General features: G+C 30.3%; 1 protein-coding gene across 1 annotated transcript; it reads right to left on the bottom strand.

Moving 5' to 3' along the window:
* Nucleotides 1-485: 485 nt before the first annotated feature.
* Nucleotides 486-14,053, bottom strand: LOC119665709 (probable RNA-binding protein CG14230). Its single transcript, XM_038074945.1, has 6 exons — nt 13,754-14,053; nt 13,423-13,700; nt 13,176-13,358; nt 10,077-10,911; nt 9,902-10,022; nt 486-561 (listed from the first exon to the last, which is right to left on the bottom strand). The coding sequence occupies exons 1-6, from the start codon at nt 13,947-13,949 to the stop codon at nt 486-488; spliced, it is 1,689 nt and encodes a 562-aa protein (XP_037930873.1). The 5' UTR covers nt 13,950-14,053.
* Nucleotides 14,054-17,342: the final 3,289 nt, after the last annotated feature.

Raw genomic sequence — 17,342 nt, 5'->3', positions numbered from 1 at the left:
TTTATTTGTAAGTAAAGACAACCGAATCACAAATGGAAAAACGAATCACAATTGCAAGAGAGCAAGAGAGTGCAAAGCAAAATTTTTTGAAAAAGATGCAAGCACGACATATTGACACAGCTTACAACACAGAAGAGGTACTTAACATAAATGAGGGTTTTAAAAATAATAAGTGGTGTCTCGACTCAGAACCCTCAACACATAAGTGTACCGAAAAAGCGAAATTTCATGAAATCGCTAATACAAGTGGTAAAACATTAGCTCTTGCCAACAATAATTCAACTGACATAAAAGGGATCGGTATCGTTAACATCAAACCGAAGACTGGTTGGAATGTAAAATTAGAAGAGACGCTATTAGTACCAGATTTGCACACGAATTTACAGTAAGTTTCAAAAATCACTGAACATGGGTTTACAGTAATTTTTAAGAAAAATATTGCTGTTGTAAAAAATTTCCGTACAGGAGATGTTCAAAAGACGAAACTACTGCGCTAACTCAAATGAAACAAATGTTACTGGTTGATATGCACGAAATATTTGGCCATTTAAACGAAAACGACTTAAATGAAGAAAGTTAAAAAAAAAGAAAAAAAAAGTAACTGAAATAGATGTTAATGCAAAATCTAGCTTACCTTTATGTGATGTCTCCTTTGAAGAAAAGCAGTGCAAAAAATCGTTTCAGAAATCTGAATCCAATAGCAATGAAGTACTTGAACTCATTCATAGCGACATATGCGGACCCATGTACGTGACGTCATTAGGTTGCTCTAAATATTTCATCACGTTCATAAAGAATTTAAGAATCTAGTAGAAAGAAGGACTGTAAAGAAAATGAATACTCTCCACACTGATAACAGCACCGAATATACGTGTGATTTAATGATAAACTTTTTAAAAGGAGAAGAAATCTGACACGAACAAAGTATAGAAACGACAGCTGTCTTAAGCACTGACGCAGAGTAGACGACAGTATGCGATTTAACAAAAGAAGTTCTGTATCTAAAACGCTTTATCAACGAAGAAGTACGACAAGATGATTTCATCACTATACATAAAGACAATCATCGTGCAACAAAGTGATGCAAGAATCCTTTGCTTCATAATAGAACGAAGCATATCAATATACGTCACCACTTTATTCGTGATGCAATTAATAAATTGGATTAATAAATCCAATACATGGCAACTGAAGATATGTCACCGTACGTACTGACGAAAGGGCTTCCAACACAAAATCACGAGAAATGCATGAAGGAACTGAGGATGGTGATTATCAATTAATAATGAAATATTATAAAATCGAAATATTGTATGAAATTATGTCCGATATGAGGGGAAAATATGGAAAATATTATAAAGCAAATCTAGCATCATTTCTGTGAAATAGTTTTAAGATACTTATGACAACGCGATTCCTTGTGGCGTGAGTTTTTGCTTACTTATTAATGTGTTCTTTCTTAATTACTCAATAAAGTAAAACAAATTTCTACACAGACGAGTTAGACAGATGGGTTGCCTTAGGTAATCATTTTAAACACATTAAAAATCTGAGCATATCATTAACATTAAGCAATCTTTTATTAAACTCTTTCTCTGCTGAACTTTTAATTAATAGATTAAAAGAAGATTCAATGATATGTATGTAGGCATCTGCAAGTTGGTTAAAAAAAATCTAGTAGTCCTATCTTATGGTGAGTTGTGGTCAGCCTCACTGGTCATAACCGATTAGGAAACCATGTTAGCAGATTTTATTTATTCCTATATCAGTTATGGAAAGAACAATGAAAGTGTCTCAAATCTGCTTTGTTATTAACCAGAGCATGCGCTGCGTCGTTTTAATATTTCAGAGGCCTCATGTTTTTTGAAGATCCTGATCAAGACTTTCCACTAAAAAGCATTTTAAGTCTTGCTAAGGGTTTAATGTGATTTTTAAACATCTAACGTTTCTCTGTACTGTAACACAATGGCCCAACAGCCCTAAGTCGGCATAAACTAACCTAACCTAAGTGACATTAACTAAATAATGTATGATTTTATGAAGTGCAGTTTTTCCTGAATAATGAAACTGATTATTAATAAAAATAAATGGATTATATTAAATTTCGAATACATGAAATTTGGTCAATTAGTCGAACTTTTAAAAAATTTAACTTACTGTTATTAAAATTTAACTCCATTTTATTAAATTTTGAAAAAGTGATGGTATTTCTCAATTATTTATCTGATCAATACATAAGATTAACTGAATTATGTAAGTGATGACTTTTTAACTTTTGTCTTTTTCTTTTTATTAGAAATAGTTAAATTTAAATTTCAAAATTATGATCATTTGAACAATAGACCATAAATAAAAGGAATCTGTGAAAAACAGGCACCCAGCAATGCGACTTCGGGTCATCTAAAACAGAAAACAGGTAAAGCAGTTCAGGTGAAAAATATACAACAACAAATTCTACAGCTTCAACAACAGTTTCAAAAATTGTATAATGAAGAAAAAAATAAACTCCTCCAAGACAAAGAATCGAATCAAGGTGTAGCCACCAGAAACGCTACCTCTGTTAACGACACTTGGACAATAGTTAATAATCGTAAACGTCAACGCGATAGGCCAAGTAAAAATTATCAAACAAGCTAGACTCATACTGGCTAAATGAACACGTCAAACCAAACCGATACACAGATCTTCAGGTAGATGTCTCTAAAGAAACTGAAGAATTGTTAAAAAATAATGATACGGTTCCAAAAATACTGAAACATCCATCTATCGTTATTGATGAGGTATATTGCATCATGCCTCTAATATATGTGTTAAACGAACATGAACCGAATCAATTCAACTTAAAAGTACTAAATCCAAGTCAAGTAAGAATTCAACCTTCTACATCTGACTTTTACGTAAGCAATGTAAAACAGTTGGAGCTCAAAAACACTGAATTTTACACTTACAAACCAAAAACCGAGAGAAGCTTAAGGATTATATTAAAAAATTTGCATCACTCAACCGATATTGATGAAATCAAAAATGCACTTCTGGAGCAAGAACATACGGCTGTAAACGTTTGGAACATTAAGCGTAGAGGGTCAGGAGAACCTCTTCCCATGTTTATTATTGAACTTGCATCAAACCTAAATAATAAGGATATCTATTTGGTTAAGAAACTCTTATATACTACAGTTACATTTGAACCACCTCACCCGAAACGTATGGGCACACGAAAGGATACTGTCACCGCAAACCCAAATGCATCAGGTGCGCTGGAAACCATGCATCTGTAAATTGCGAAAGGAAAAGCAGATCCAATGATGTCAAATATGTTTTATGTGAGAGAAATCATCCGGCCAACTACAAGGATGACAAATATACAAAAACCTGTAAAAAAAATGTATCCCCAACTGAGGCCTAGGGCGCCGGAAGTGCAAATTCAATATCCTCTTTTTTCTCTAAACAAAAATCATCATTCTCTAAACAACAAATATTCGCACAAATGGTGAAGTCAGACACCAGTAGTCAAACAGAGGAGAAGCTTTCACCAATTCCAATTAATTTTGTGAAAGAATTCCGTGAGATGACATCACTGTGGAAGCAAATGATGCAACAAATCGTAGTAATGACAAATTTACTAATCAACTTGACGACTAAACAAAATTCTTAATTTAGTCGTAGTCATATAAAACGCCAGTGGTCTGTCAAAACATACTGTCGTAATAAAAGCATTCTTAAAAATAAATCAGGTCGACATAATGCTGATATCAGAAACCCATTTCACGACTCGTAGTTTCTTTGAAATTCCGAACTAAGTACTTTATCACACAATGCATCCCAATGGTAAACGAAATGGTGGCTCTGCGGTCCTCATAAAGAAATCGATAAAACATTATGAAGTACAACCTTTTTGCCGAATGAAATTCAGGCAACAAACATTGTCGTACAAACTAAAGAAGGCGACATGACTTTCTCATCACTCTACAGCCCACCGCGCCACAGTATCTCGAAGGATATGTACATTTAATTTTTTCAGCTGCTTGGATCTAGGTTACTAGTAGGCGGAAATTTTAATGCTAAACACTTAAAATGGGGTTCCCGCCTAATATCCTCAAAAAGATGACAACTTTTCGAAGCAATTAATGTACTCAATCTCTACACAATTTCAACAGGTGAACCCACATACTGGCCAACGGATAGAAGAAAAATACCTGACTTTATTGATTTTGCGGTATCAAAGGGGGTATGTATCGAGACAACTACCTGTACCATAAGTTCAACTTCGACTTGTCATCTGACCAGTCGACAATAATAATCACCCTCAATGACTGCTGTGAAATTATAGAAAATGTATTCTCAATAACAAAAATAATGACTGGAACAGTTACTGTCAACTAATTACATCTGGACTAAATACCGAAGTCAGGTTGAAAACTGAATCTGATGTAACTGAAGCAGTAGAGCATTTCAACTCTTGTGTCCAAATGTCTGCATTGGAATCAACTTCTCCGTTTTCTAAAAGTGTAAAGCAAGATTATCCATTTAACATTAAATACCTGATCAAAGAAAAGTGTAGGATGAGAAAACATTGGCAAAAGACGAGATTCCCTGCGGATAAAACTCGCTTAAACAAATAATGTAAACTCGTTAAAGTCGCTTTTATAAAGTATAACAATAATCGCACGTCTCTATACCTCCAATACCTAAGTGCTTCAAGTGATACAAAATACTCCATTTGGAAAGCCATAAAAAAGAATAACAGACCGATTGCTTATCAACCACCTATACGCAAAATCGACAACTCATGGGCAAAAACCGATATTGAAAAAGCGGAAACATTCGCGTTACGTTTGGACCAGGTCTTTAAACCAAATGATAATCAAAATATGACTGATATCATGAAACAAAGGATAAATTTTCTACAAGAGTCTTATCAATTGGAACTTCCAATTAAAGGATATACTATTAATATAGTTAGGGATGTAATAACGAAGTTAAAAGTAAAAAAACTCCAGGATACTATTTAACCACAGGCATGGCCTTGCAGCAGCTTCCACCAAAAGGATTTGTATTTCTGACTCATTTATTTAACGCTGTGGTAATAAGGGGGTTTATTCCACCACAGTGGAAGATAGCGCAAATCTCCATGATATCGAAACCAGGGAAAAGCCCAGAAGACGTCAAATCATATCGCCCAATAAGTCTACTACCGATCCAGTCGAAAGTTGTGGAAAGCGCATTACACCGATTATCCAACAAAACAAACTCATCCCTGACCATCAATTCGACTTTCGCCAAAAACATAGCACAATAGAACAAATTCATAGACTTGTCAGACATATCCATAGTGCGATAGATGGTAAAAAATATTGCACTGCGGCATTTATAGATATTTCACAAGCTTTTGATCGAGTATGCCATGAGGGACCTCTTTTCAAACTAAAACTGAATCTACCCCTAAATGTTTTCATAATTATTAAATCATACCTCTCGGCAAAGCACTTTTTCATTAAGCATGGAAACGAAACTACAGTACTTCATGGTATAGAAGCAGGAGTACCTCAAGGTAGCATAATGGGACCAATGTTTTATCTTCTATATAGTACGGATCTTCCACTTACCGATGAGAGTGTTATAGGTACATTTGCTTTTCCTGCTTCAAAAATTGCTGCTTTTGCATATAATTGTGTTTAATTTTTTTGTTAAGAATAACTGTTAATTTTTTATATTGGAACTTTATTGCTGTTTTTTTGGTTAAAATAAATCAGAAAATAAAAATGAATTTCAGTAAAAATTAAAAAAGTTGTGCGTAATTTAAGAAAAATTTTGTAAATATCCGTAGACTTTTTCTGCTATGTGTATATATATATAAAATGACAAACAAATAAATATGTACAAACAAAAAAAATATATTGAAAAATGAAGTTAACAAAATATAAAAGAACTTCTGCTACACATCAATTTGGTGATGTTTTTGATGTGCGTTTTGTCTTTTATTTTCTTTATCTATTTTTTTGTTTTTGTAACGAAGCAAGTTTGTACTTAAGCACTTACCATCATCGCTGAAATGACGTCACCTCACGCTGTTGACGAACCTAGCTAAAAAACTTTTAGAAAACAATCTATATAAGATATATAACAAAAAAACAAAGGCATTTGATATGCTTGTAGAAATATTACCAATATATTCGACTTATGTGACTTAATAGTCTTTAAAAATCACTATCAAAAATTAATAATTATTATTATTCTTGTTAGTTAGTTGTGTTGGAGGGAGGACAAGTCCTCAATTAGCTAAAACGCCGTTTTGAGTCCACAAAAACCTCGTAATAGTGGGTAGTAGAGAGAAGAATAAACTAGAACTAGCCAGAAGCATTTAAAAAGCCAGAAATTTGGGTAATGGTGATGCTGGAGATATCGCCGAGTGAATTGAAGATGGGGTCCCCTAGAAACTTAAATCTAGTTCTGACCAAATCTGGACAATAACACATCAAGTGTTCTGGTGTCATTTCTTCGAGAGCTGGTAGACACGCACTGCAAGAGGTACCCCAGGATAGGCCGAGTCTAGCTCCATGCCGTCCTATGGACCAACATCCTGTAAAGACAGATATTAGCCTATATACTCCTGATTTGCTTTTACGAATTAAGCCAGAGGTCCTATATTTGGAATAGATTGGCCAAGTAGCCCTTGACCTGGCTGCTGAGGCAATAAGGATCCACTCATTATTTGTCTATCGCAAAAAATGGTCGTTGATCAACCTTCGACCGTAGGTGACAGGGACAGGGATCGAAATAGGGATATCCGTGGAACAGACGCCTAGTATAGCACGCTTGTCAGCACGCACATTTCCCACAATATTAGGATGTCTGGAAACCTAGACTAGAGTTACCTTGAACCTCTCGTTTAGTGCACTGATAAATTCCTTACATTCTTGCACTAATCTGGATGACATACAGACTACTGATAAGGCTTTAATAGCTGCCTGACTGTCAGTTAAAATGTAGACCTCCTTTCCGTGAAAGCCCATATTTAAAGCAAGAACACATACCCTAAGGATGGCAAAAATTTCAGCCTGAAATATTGAGATGAAATCTAAAAGATGGTATGATTTATTAATTATTAGGTCCGTAGAAAAGATTCCGGTTCTAACGCGTTCATCCATTTTAGACCCGTCGGTGTAGATATTAGTTATCTTTCCTAGTGTTGTAAGCAATTCCGACTCTCAATGGCCTCTTAAAGGAGTTTAGGTGGCGAAGTTGTAACCGAGGACATAGGTAGTCTGAGTCTCTGCCCTCATCTATCGGATAGATTGATGCTATATTACCATGTCCGAAAGCAATCGAGCGCCAGCAGTTTAGGTCCTTAAGCCTCTGTGTGCTATTATTATTATTAAAGAAAATAAATTTATTTAACGACCACACAGAAAACTCAAATTAAAAACTAATTAAAAACTAATTAAAAATTAAAGTTAAATTAAAAGAAACTTAATAATAAAAGAAATTAATTAATACAATGGAAAAAATTAATTAAAAATAAAAATATTAGTAAAAAATAACAATATAATAATACAAAAAGACTCCAACGATGAAATTTTCGTTTTTTTTTTATTTTTTTATTTCTTTTCGGTGACTTTCACTTCAGGTAGTTTGTAATATGCATTGTTATTCAACATACCTCTAATATATCCAAGTAACTACAACAGAACCCGCAATCAAAGCGCTAGTTCCCAGATTCTTTTAAAAGTCTCGCAAAATTTCAGTGAAATAGTCCTCACATCTAGATGAAGAGATTATAATTACTCCAGTATAACTATCCCGATAAAACATAGTGTTTCAGAAGTCATTGTAGCCTTTTCTAGCCGCAGTTAAAAATCATTAGAAGCGCTCCTCCTTTAATTTACTTTTCAATTTAAATCACCCTCCGAACATCACATTTCAGCAGAAATAGTTTATTTCTTTTTTTTCACTGCATGCGAACTAAAGGCTCTTTGACTATTTGTATTTTAAAATTTTATCTCTTAATAAGGCGGACAGTTAATCAAGATTACATAATTATATCCTAGCAAAAAGGATATTAACCGCATCAATACATTTAGTGATCATTATTTAAAAAAATGTTCAAAACGAATTAATTCAATATATGTTTAATATTTCAATCACTGTTTCAACTTCTGCTTCTCAATAATTTAAACGTCCTTTATTAACAAATGCAATTCTTGATTAACTCTCGCGGTTTGTAATTTAAAACGCCAAGCACACAGAAAGAAGAAAATCCTTTTTTTTCGCCAACTGTCCTCTTTTATATTCCAATTATTTCTGTAATCATCCCGATTGCTAAATATTTCCGCGCACTTCTTGAGGCCACTTTCAAAACTATAAGTTAATATTGTTTTTCCTTCTTTTTGCTCATTCCGAATATCGAAAGATTGGAATCACTTTTTTCCTTTTTTCATTTTATGCATACCTTATTTTCATTATTTTTGTGCATAACTTTGCCAGCATTGCTGTTCCCAACTCCTAAAGCTTTCATTTCCACTTCTGATCAAAACAAAAATGTACAAAAACTTTCACTTATTATTTTGCTTGGCAAGTACGAGCAATGCACATTGTGTTTTAAATAATATAAAAATATTTAAATTAACATATTTCCATAAAAGAAATATGATAGTGCTAATGTTAAGGTTATCAGTAAGGTGCTACTGATTAGAAAGAAAAACAGGAAAGGGAGACAGGCGTTATGTCGGGTTCCATCTGGACAACGCGGAACGTCCCAGGTCATATCTTGGAAAGAAAAACAGGAAAGGGAGACAGGCTCTATGTCGGGTTTCATCTGGACAACGCGGAACGTCCCAGGTCATATCTTGGAAAGAAAAACAGGAAAGGGAGACAGGCTCTATGTCGGGTGCCATCTGGACAAAGTGGAACATCCCAGGCGGTATCTTCAATGTTTGTTTTGTATTTCTCACTTCAACACATACTCTTTTACACAGGCGTACATAACTAATGTTATCTGAATAACATAGAATTTTTAGGTCGTGTATGTTACATACAATTTAACTGACCAATAAGGTTTTATTTTATATTCGACTGTACTATGTTGAATTTCGCGTATGTGAAATTTTTCTAAACAATTTAGCTGCTCATCAATAAATAGGATTAACTGATATATATTGTGAGAGTTAATTATATTGTTCTGTTATATTGTTTTTAAATAGTCCAAATAATTAATTTATACAATTTAATGAAATTATGTTAAATTTCGAATATATATATATTTTCTAAATAATTTAAAACAGAATAGTATTGAAATTTAACAATTAAAAATAAGAAATATAATTAATTAATTAATTCAATTATTCTACAGCTGGTTTATGATTTCGTTCTAATATATAAATACAGCAAGTAAAATTGTTAATAAAAACTTTCATAGCAAAAGTAACAAAACTCCAGCAAAAATATGCGAACATAAAAAGTCAAGTACGACTTTGGATCAGTTGGTTAAGGTGCGCTGATTCAGAGCTTTATATTTGGCAGGACCCGAGTTCGATTCCTGGTACTTGCAGTCTCAAAAAAAATTATTATTTACGAATAACTAAATACAAGAATTTTTTCCAAGACCACTGATGATGGGTATGTGGCAATACTCGAAACAGCCAAAAATTAAATTAATTAAAATAATATATGTTGTTGTAGTTCACTACTGTTCGAAAAAACCTCTTTACTAAATAATTTACTTCATAAATAAATAAGATTAACCGATTTGTATTGTAAGATTTTGTTAAATTAATAAAATTTAACTGAATTATTGAGTATTTACAATTATTACTAATATTATTAATGTAACATATATATAAATATTGTTAAGAGTTTAAATTATTAATAAATGACAATTTATTTTAATTTTTTTTTCAAGTTCGTCACATTTTTTTTATTTTTATTTATTTTTGTTTTAATAAGATATTTTAGCTGATTACGAACATTTTCATAACTTTCCTGGTTTTCACTTTTTTTGTTATATTTATAAAATTTATAACCATCTGTAAAGAAAAACTATTTAATTGTATATATTTAAGGAAGAAATTCGTAATTACCTTTAAGTCTAGCATCATTTTTTGACATAAAAAAGGTTTCTGTAATAACGTTATTTTTCCTAAGTTTATTCCATGTTTTGTCTTTTAAAGAAGTTTCAATTTCTTTCTCCAGTTCATTTTCGGATGCAGAAGATGAGTCATAAGGAAATGGATTTGCGGTAATTAAAATATCAGATTTACTTAAAAGTATCTTTTTGTTAGCATTTTTTTTAAATTGTTTCTCACGTTGATTTAAATTTTCCTCCTTTCCAAACATATTTAATAAACTAAAGCCATATGTTTTAGTTTTAAGCGATTGCGTTAATGTATTTGACACTTCATAAAACACATCTTTAGATACCACATAATTCTCCAAAATTTTTTTCTCACAAATTTTGTTTTCATTAAAATTGCCGTCTGTCAAAGATAACTTATTTTGGTGCAAATATTTCTGATGTTCGTCATTAGAAGGATCAAATCTTAACATTTTTTTGTTTTTAACAGATTTTTCTGTATTTAATTTAGTCCCTACAACTTGCTCGAGTATATCAAGTTGCCAATTACGCTCCTCGTGTGAACCAATATCACTATCGAGTTCCCCAGATTGATTGCCGTAACAATTAACATTTTCATTCTCATCCAAAAACCTTGCATCTATTCTAAATCTTGAATCAGTGTTTTTTTTTTGTAACTCAAAAAGTTTTTCACTCTTTAAACTATTGTATTTATTTTTCAGATAAACATCAGGATCAGTTTTGTTAGTTTCATCATCAAAACCAAAAATATTAGTGCGAGTTTGTTTATTCATATTATCTTCCTCCTCAGTGAATTTAATTTTTTTACCCATTGAAAACTCCTAGCAAATATATCATTTAAAATTTAACATTACAGGAGTATTTTAAAATTTCATAAAGTAATATTTTATTTGAATTATAGAAGAAATGAATATGCGAATAAAAAAAATGACAAGCACCATGTTACATGTTAATGTTAATATCAATGAATACAAAGCGATTAAGCTTAGAAAAAAAATATTATAAGAAATAGTTAAAAACTTAGTGCGAGTATTGTTCATAAACAATATTTTTTAAATTAGGCATATTACAATACAGTTAAACCAAAGAATCTAGAGTACAAAGAAGCACCACGCTCATACAAACGAAATATCCACTTTATTTTCCTGGTGGATTTTTAATAAATCTACCCAACCTCACATGCAACAATATTCGATCAAATCAAATTGGTATGATGTTCAGTTTAAACCTATATGTGAACCCAGTTAGACTAACAAAACCCCGACTAAATGCGAATTCAAAATCCAAATTGTGTATATTTGATAGATTTTTGAATTTAATAGTACATAAAACAAAATTACTTTCTTGAAGTTATTTTAAAGTGTGGTGAAAAACCACAATACGAATTTATCTATGTCTCAAATCTGGGTTTTTCCATTCTATGAAGCGTTGTTTTTAAATGTTGTTAATTCACAATGTTTAAGTTAAAACAGGGAAATGACTAAATTGACAGTATCTCATATTCCACCTACTAATTTTGAAAAAAATGCGAATGGGGTTTGCTGCTCTTACTCTGAGTCATACTGTTGCAGCAACAATTAAATCCGCAACTATTAACAATTAAATTAACAATTCCATAGAAATGATTCCTCGATCAAAGCGAATACGTCAGCATTTATTGATATCATTGACAACTGCTTTGATGCTCTTATGAGTAAAATATTTAATGATCACAAGCCTTTAAAACGTAGGTTAAGATTCGAAAATATTGTTTGGAAAGAGCTTTTGGATTTAAAAGAGTATATTAAAAACCTTCAATATAAAGGTTGCAAAATACATTGTTTTGATGGATTATTTCAAACGACAAATAGTATAGAAGAAAATACAAACATTTTCCTTATTCTGACTAGCCCCTTCAACCAAGATCCATTAGAAGACACATTTTCGTAAATACGTGTTAAAGGTGCTCATAACAATAATCTGTCGGTGTAGGAGTTTAATATAATTGTTGGAAAACTATTGTTTTTTAAATTGTATCAGTTCAGCTCACAATCAAATTGCTTTGAAGATGAGGATGTTATGTTGCAATTAGATGTCTGCTCAAACTGCAATTAGAAAATATTCGCAGTTTGCAAGGAGTACATATCGAAAATCCTAATACCGAACACATATCGAAATTCCTATAGAATTGACTTCTAGTCGATTGGTTTGGTTACGTTGCACGTCATCAAAAATGTCAAAAATGTCGAATGAACACAATGAAAAAAAATGATTGTAAAATGTTCAAATAAATTTTGTAAGCTTAACAGTGATTTTGGAAACTTGTGTGCACCAACAAATTCATTTTTTAATATTTGCGAGATACATACAAAATTGTTTGACAAGATTTTTAAAGAAAATAAAAATATTAGAAATATAAGAAAAATAATAATGGAAAAATGTATAGAAGTCATTAAAATCACTAATAATGACGAAACCCGGATTGAAATGTTAAAATTGGTGACTACGATATTGCTTCGGAAACATTGTGAATGAACAACATTTAAAAACAAAGCTTCAGAGAAGGGAAAAACCCAGATTTGAGACATAAATAAATTCGTATTGTGGTTTTACACCACACTTCAGAACAACTTCAAGCAAGTAATTTTGTTTTATGTATTATTAAATTCAAAAATTTATCAAATATACACAATTTGGATTTTGTCACTGAAATGCTGTTTAATAGCCTAAATATTTAACTGAAATCGAACATACAAACATGCGTATCATATAATGTGGAGATATTTCGTTTGTATGAGCGTGATGCTTCTTTGTACTCTAGATTCTTTGGTTTAATCAAGCAAAGTATTTGTGATTGACGTGTGAAGTTTTTTTTGGTTAATGTAATCAACGTAAAAAATTCACATCACACATTTATACCTTGAGAAATATGCTATGTTGATATATAGAGTAGTGGAAAAAGTTGATTACAATAACAAAGTTCACCAAAATATATTAATCTGAAGAGTTCGGGAATTAAAAATGACGACATTTAAATAGAGTATCACAATAATAGTCATAAAATTAGTATCTTGAATTAAGCAGTAAATACAAATTCCATTCTTACCAAACCTGATAATGCTTGCTGAATAACAAGTTTGTTCTTATTGTATTGATTTTTCATTTTCATTAAAGATTCCTTACGCTTTTGGTCTGCTGAACTAGATTTTGGGTCCAATTTCTTGCTTAGCTGTTCACTTCTTTGGCTAATTATATGAATTGGATTATTAATAAGATTTTGTATGACAATCTAAAATGTTTCAGAAAAAATAAGCCTTTAAAATTTATTCATAACAAATGCAAATCATATGTACTTTTCCATTGCTAATTGAATTTGCCGCACTCTTCTTTGCTATGAGCAGTTGCGAATCGATATCTGCATTCAAATCAGAATCTTCATCAAATTTTTTTTTTGTGTTTAGAAATGATGATTTAAGTATTATTGTTTCACATTTTGGAACTTTTACATTATCGGAAATGGTTTGCTTTGCTTCTTGTCTCTCACGATCTAAGCGATCAAGAAAAGACTCTTTTGCCAATGACACGGAAATTACTGATTCTTTTATTTTATACCATTTTAACTCATTTAAACCTGCAAATAAAAATAATTATTGAGAAAAATATATATATATATTTATTTCTTACAATAATTCACATCCCTTTCATTTATTTCTAGTGTAACAAATGCAATTATGTTGAGGTTTCCCGGTTCTAGCAAATTCTCTTTCAATTTAATTTCTACACGTTGAATTTTACCGTACTTTTGAAACAATTTTATTAAATCTTTATCTTCGATATTTTGAGGCAAATTTGATACAAAAAACCGTACAGGTGCCATCATTTACTTCCGAATTATCACGTGTTAAAATGTTGTAATACGTTATTAGACAAGCTTAATCTTAAGCAAAGAATACTTGTGCAAGAACGGCAACTTAAATGTAAACAAAATAAAACCAACCAATCCACTCTCAAATAATTTACTACTACCAAACCAAACACGTTGTTTTGTTGTTGCAATTCGACTCACCACGACTGAAAAGTTTCACCACCCCGAACGGAACGTTTCACCACCACGAACGGTCTTAATTTTTTTTATTACGAAAGAGCAATATGATGACCACAAATTGGGTTTTGTTTAGTTATTTTGACAGGAGAAATGCGCCAAAAACTGAAAAACGTAGTCAAATCAAATTGAGTTATAAAAAGCAGTGAATAAGTTTCTTTGAAAAAATAATTATATTTATTATAATTATTATTATATTAATTATTATATATCTTTATTAATATTTGAAAATGGTGCGGAATTGCGTAATGGGATGTAAGTTATTTAAGGGAATGTATAAATTTCCTAAAAATGACGAAAGAAGGTAAAAAAACAATAATTTATTAATTGTGGATTTAAAATATATGTTTTGTATTTAATGTGATTTGTTTGTTTTGATGTGTATAAATACAAATTAGTAAAGCAAAAATATATGTGAATATATATTTAATATATTTTAATAAAGTTGTCTTATGTGTTAATTTGTGTGTTGTTAAATATGTGAAAAATCCAATAAGAAATATAAAAAAAAACAAAAATTGTATACAATTTTTTGATGGTAAAAAGAGTGGAGTATGTAAATTATATTTGTATATTAAAATATTCATATTCAAATGTATTAATAGTTTAAAGACTTTTAATATTATTTAATTTATTATTAATTGAATTCAACAATTTTATTTTTAATAAAATACTAAATGCTTTTACCTACGTTTGTGGTTGGATGTACTTAAAAATATTTAAGTCACATCATTGTTTAGCTTCCCTACCTTGAGCAAATAATGTTTCAAGTGATTACCTCTTCACACTTGAAAAAGAATTTGATGGTTGCAGCTTGGTACATCCTCCTAGCGACTTTATTAGTTATATTAGAAGATTAGATGAAGAATTTTGTACTTATTTTGAAAAAAATTACTCTAAGGTAGGTATAGCTCAATTTTTATATAAAAAGTTGGCTAGCATACGCCCATATACTTACTGGCAAAATTGCAAACCAGACAGTTTATTAATTCCTTTCATAAGAATGCGAATGCATTTTAATTTCAAATTTTTTAATAGGGACCTAAGTACCCCTGATTTCAGGCAGAAGCTTCTAAGGGTAAGTCATATGTGAGTTCCTGATAAGCATTTTCTTTGTACTCTTTTCAAATGTGAACAAATTTAAATTACATAGATATTAAACATTTTTTAATAGTTTTTTATATTCAAATATATAAGGAAATATATCTATAAATGCGATAGCCTTTCGATTTAATTAACTACATACACCTTCACTTGTGTTTTCTGAATAAAAATTCACATAATTTTATGTTATTATTATAAGAATATTTTTCAAAATTAACTACTATATCACAATTTTATTTTTTTATTAAGTAAAATGCTATAAATTTGTTTCTAATTTTGTTTTTAAATTTTAATTTTTTACATGTAAAAATTTAATAATTTAATATTTATAATTAGCCAGTACAATAATCTAGTCCCAGATTTTAATATCATATTGAACATATTTTTAGTATATTATTCAAAAAAGACAATTTATTTTATTTAAATTTAATTCCTTATGTACGCAAACAATATATATTGTTTTACACAAATGCCTTTAATAAATTTGTATGTTTATTAAATTATCGTTATTATTATTTCAATTCTTAAAAATAATAAATTATGAGTACAACTTGTACTTCTTTTAATTAAACTTAGCTAATATTCTTAAATACTTTAATATTTATTAATAAATATATTTTATAAATATGATGGTAAATTAAAGATTTTTCAATATTCATAAAATACTTTTTTATTAAATTGCATATAAAAATATTCCTACTTAAAAAATTTATATAAATCTAATCATACAGTAATGTATCTAACGAATAATATGCATCATTCACCACATAAATTTGAAGTGAATGCGCGTGCAGCCTCACCCATCAACAGATTTATCGTTACTGATCAGTTAGAAATGCATGCAAACTAAAAATACGTGCCATTCATCACATAAATTTACAGGAAATGCGCGTACATCCTCACACACCAATCGATTTTTCAGCACTAAATTTGAAAAATTTGCCTATGCAGAGATATATAATTCATCATTCACCACTTGAGTGTTGCCGTATAAAAAAGTAAATTGGTAGTAGCTTCGGTCTTTATTATATAATGTGTAATTATGTGTATGTGTAATTACCTATTATAACAGCAAATAATGATATTATTTCAATATTATATTAGAAATAATGTTTTATACGCTCAAAAAATATTTAAGAAAATATAAATCATTAAATAAGATATATTCAAAACTATTTTTTCTACTTTATAAAAAAATTCGCTTCTACAAAAGTTTGTTGCCGAACATAATAAATCAAAATACTTTAAAATTTATATTAAAAAATTAATTGAAATTATGATTCTGATTAATACATATTACATGATTAAGCAAACTAAACTGATTAAAATTGACTAATTTAAATGTTTATATATTAATTTATATATAAATAAAGTATTCGTGTGGCTGTAAAGCTAGACTTTCTTTGTATGGTGACAAAGAAGCTTTATTAAAATTTAGAGGGGTTTTGAATAACAAAGAAAGAAATAAAGGACAAACACAAAAATTTATTTTTAATTTTATTGAAGTTTGGCTGACCATACAACGCTGTTTCGAGTATTGCCAAATACTCTTCATCTTCACCGAATTTTTATTTAATTAGTTTATAGTCCGTATATAATTTGTTTGGACTGCAAGTGCCAGGCTTAGAACTCGTGCCTGTCAAATTAGAAGCGATAACAAATCGGCACTTGCAGTCCAAGCAAAATTCGATTATTCCAAAGATCACTGATGAAGAGTACTTGGCAATACTCGAAACAGCGTTGTATGGTCAGCCAAACTTCAATAAAATTAAAAATAAATTCTTGTGTTTGTCCTTTATTTCTTTCTTTGCTATTCAAAACCCCTCTAAATTTTAATAAAGCTTCTTTGTCACCATACAAAGAAAGTCTAGCTTTACAGCCACACGAATACTTTATTTATATATAAATTAATATATAAACATTTAAATTAGTCAATTTTAATCAGTTTAGTTTGCTTAATCATGTAATATGTATTAATCAGAATCATAATTTCAATTAATTTTTTAATATAAATTTTAAAGTATTTTGATTTATTATGTTCGGCAACAAACTTTTTTTTTTGAATTA

This window comes from Teleopsis dalmanni, chromosome 1 (assembly GCF_002237135.1).
Source record: "Teleopsis dalmanni isolate 2A chromosome 1, ASM223713v2, whole genome shotgun sequence".
NCBI lineage: Eukaryota > Metazoa > Arthropoda > Insecta > Diptera > Diopsidae > Teleopsis > Teleopsis dalmanni.
This window is presented reverse-complemented; position numbering and strand designations above follow the sequence as displayed.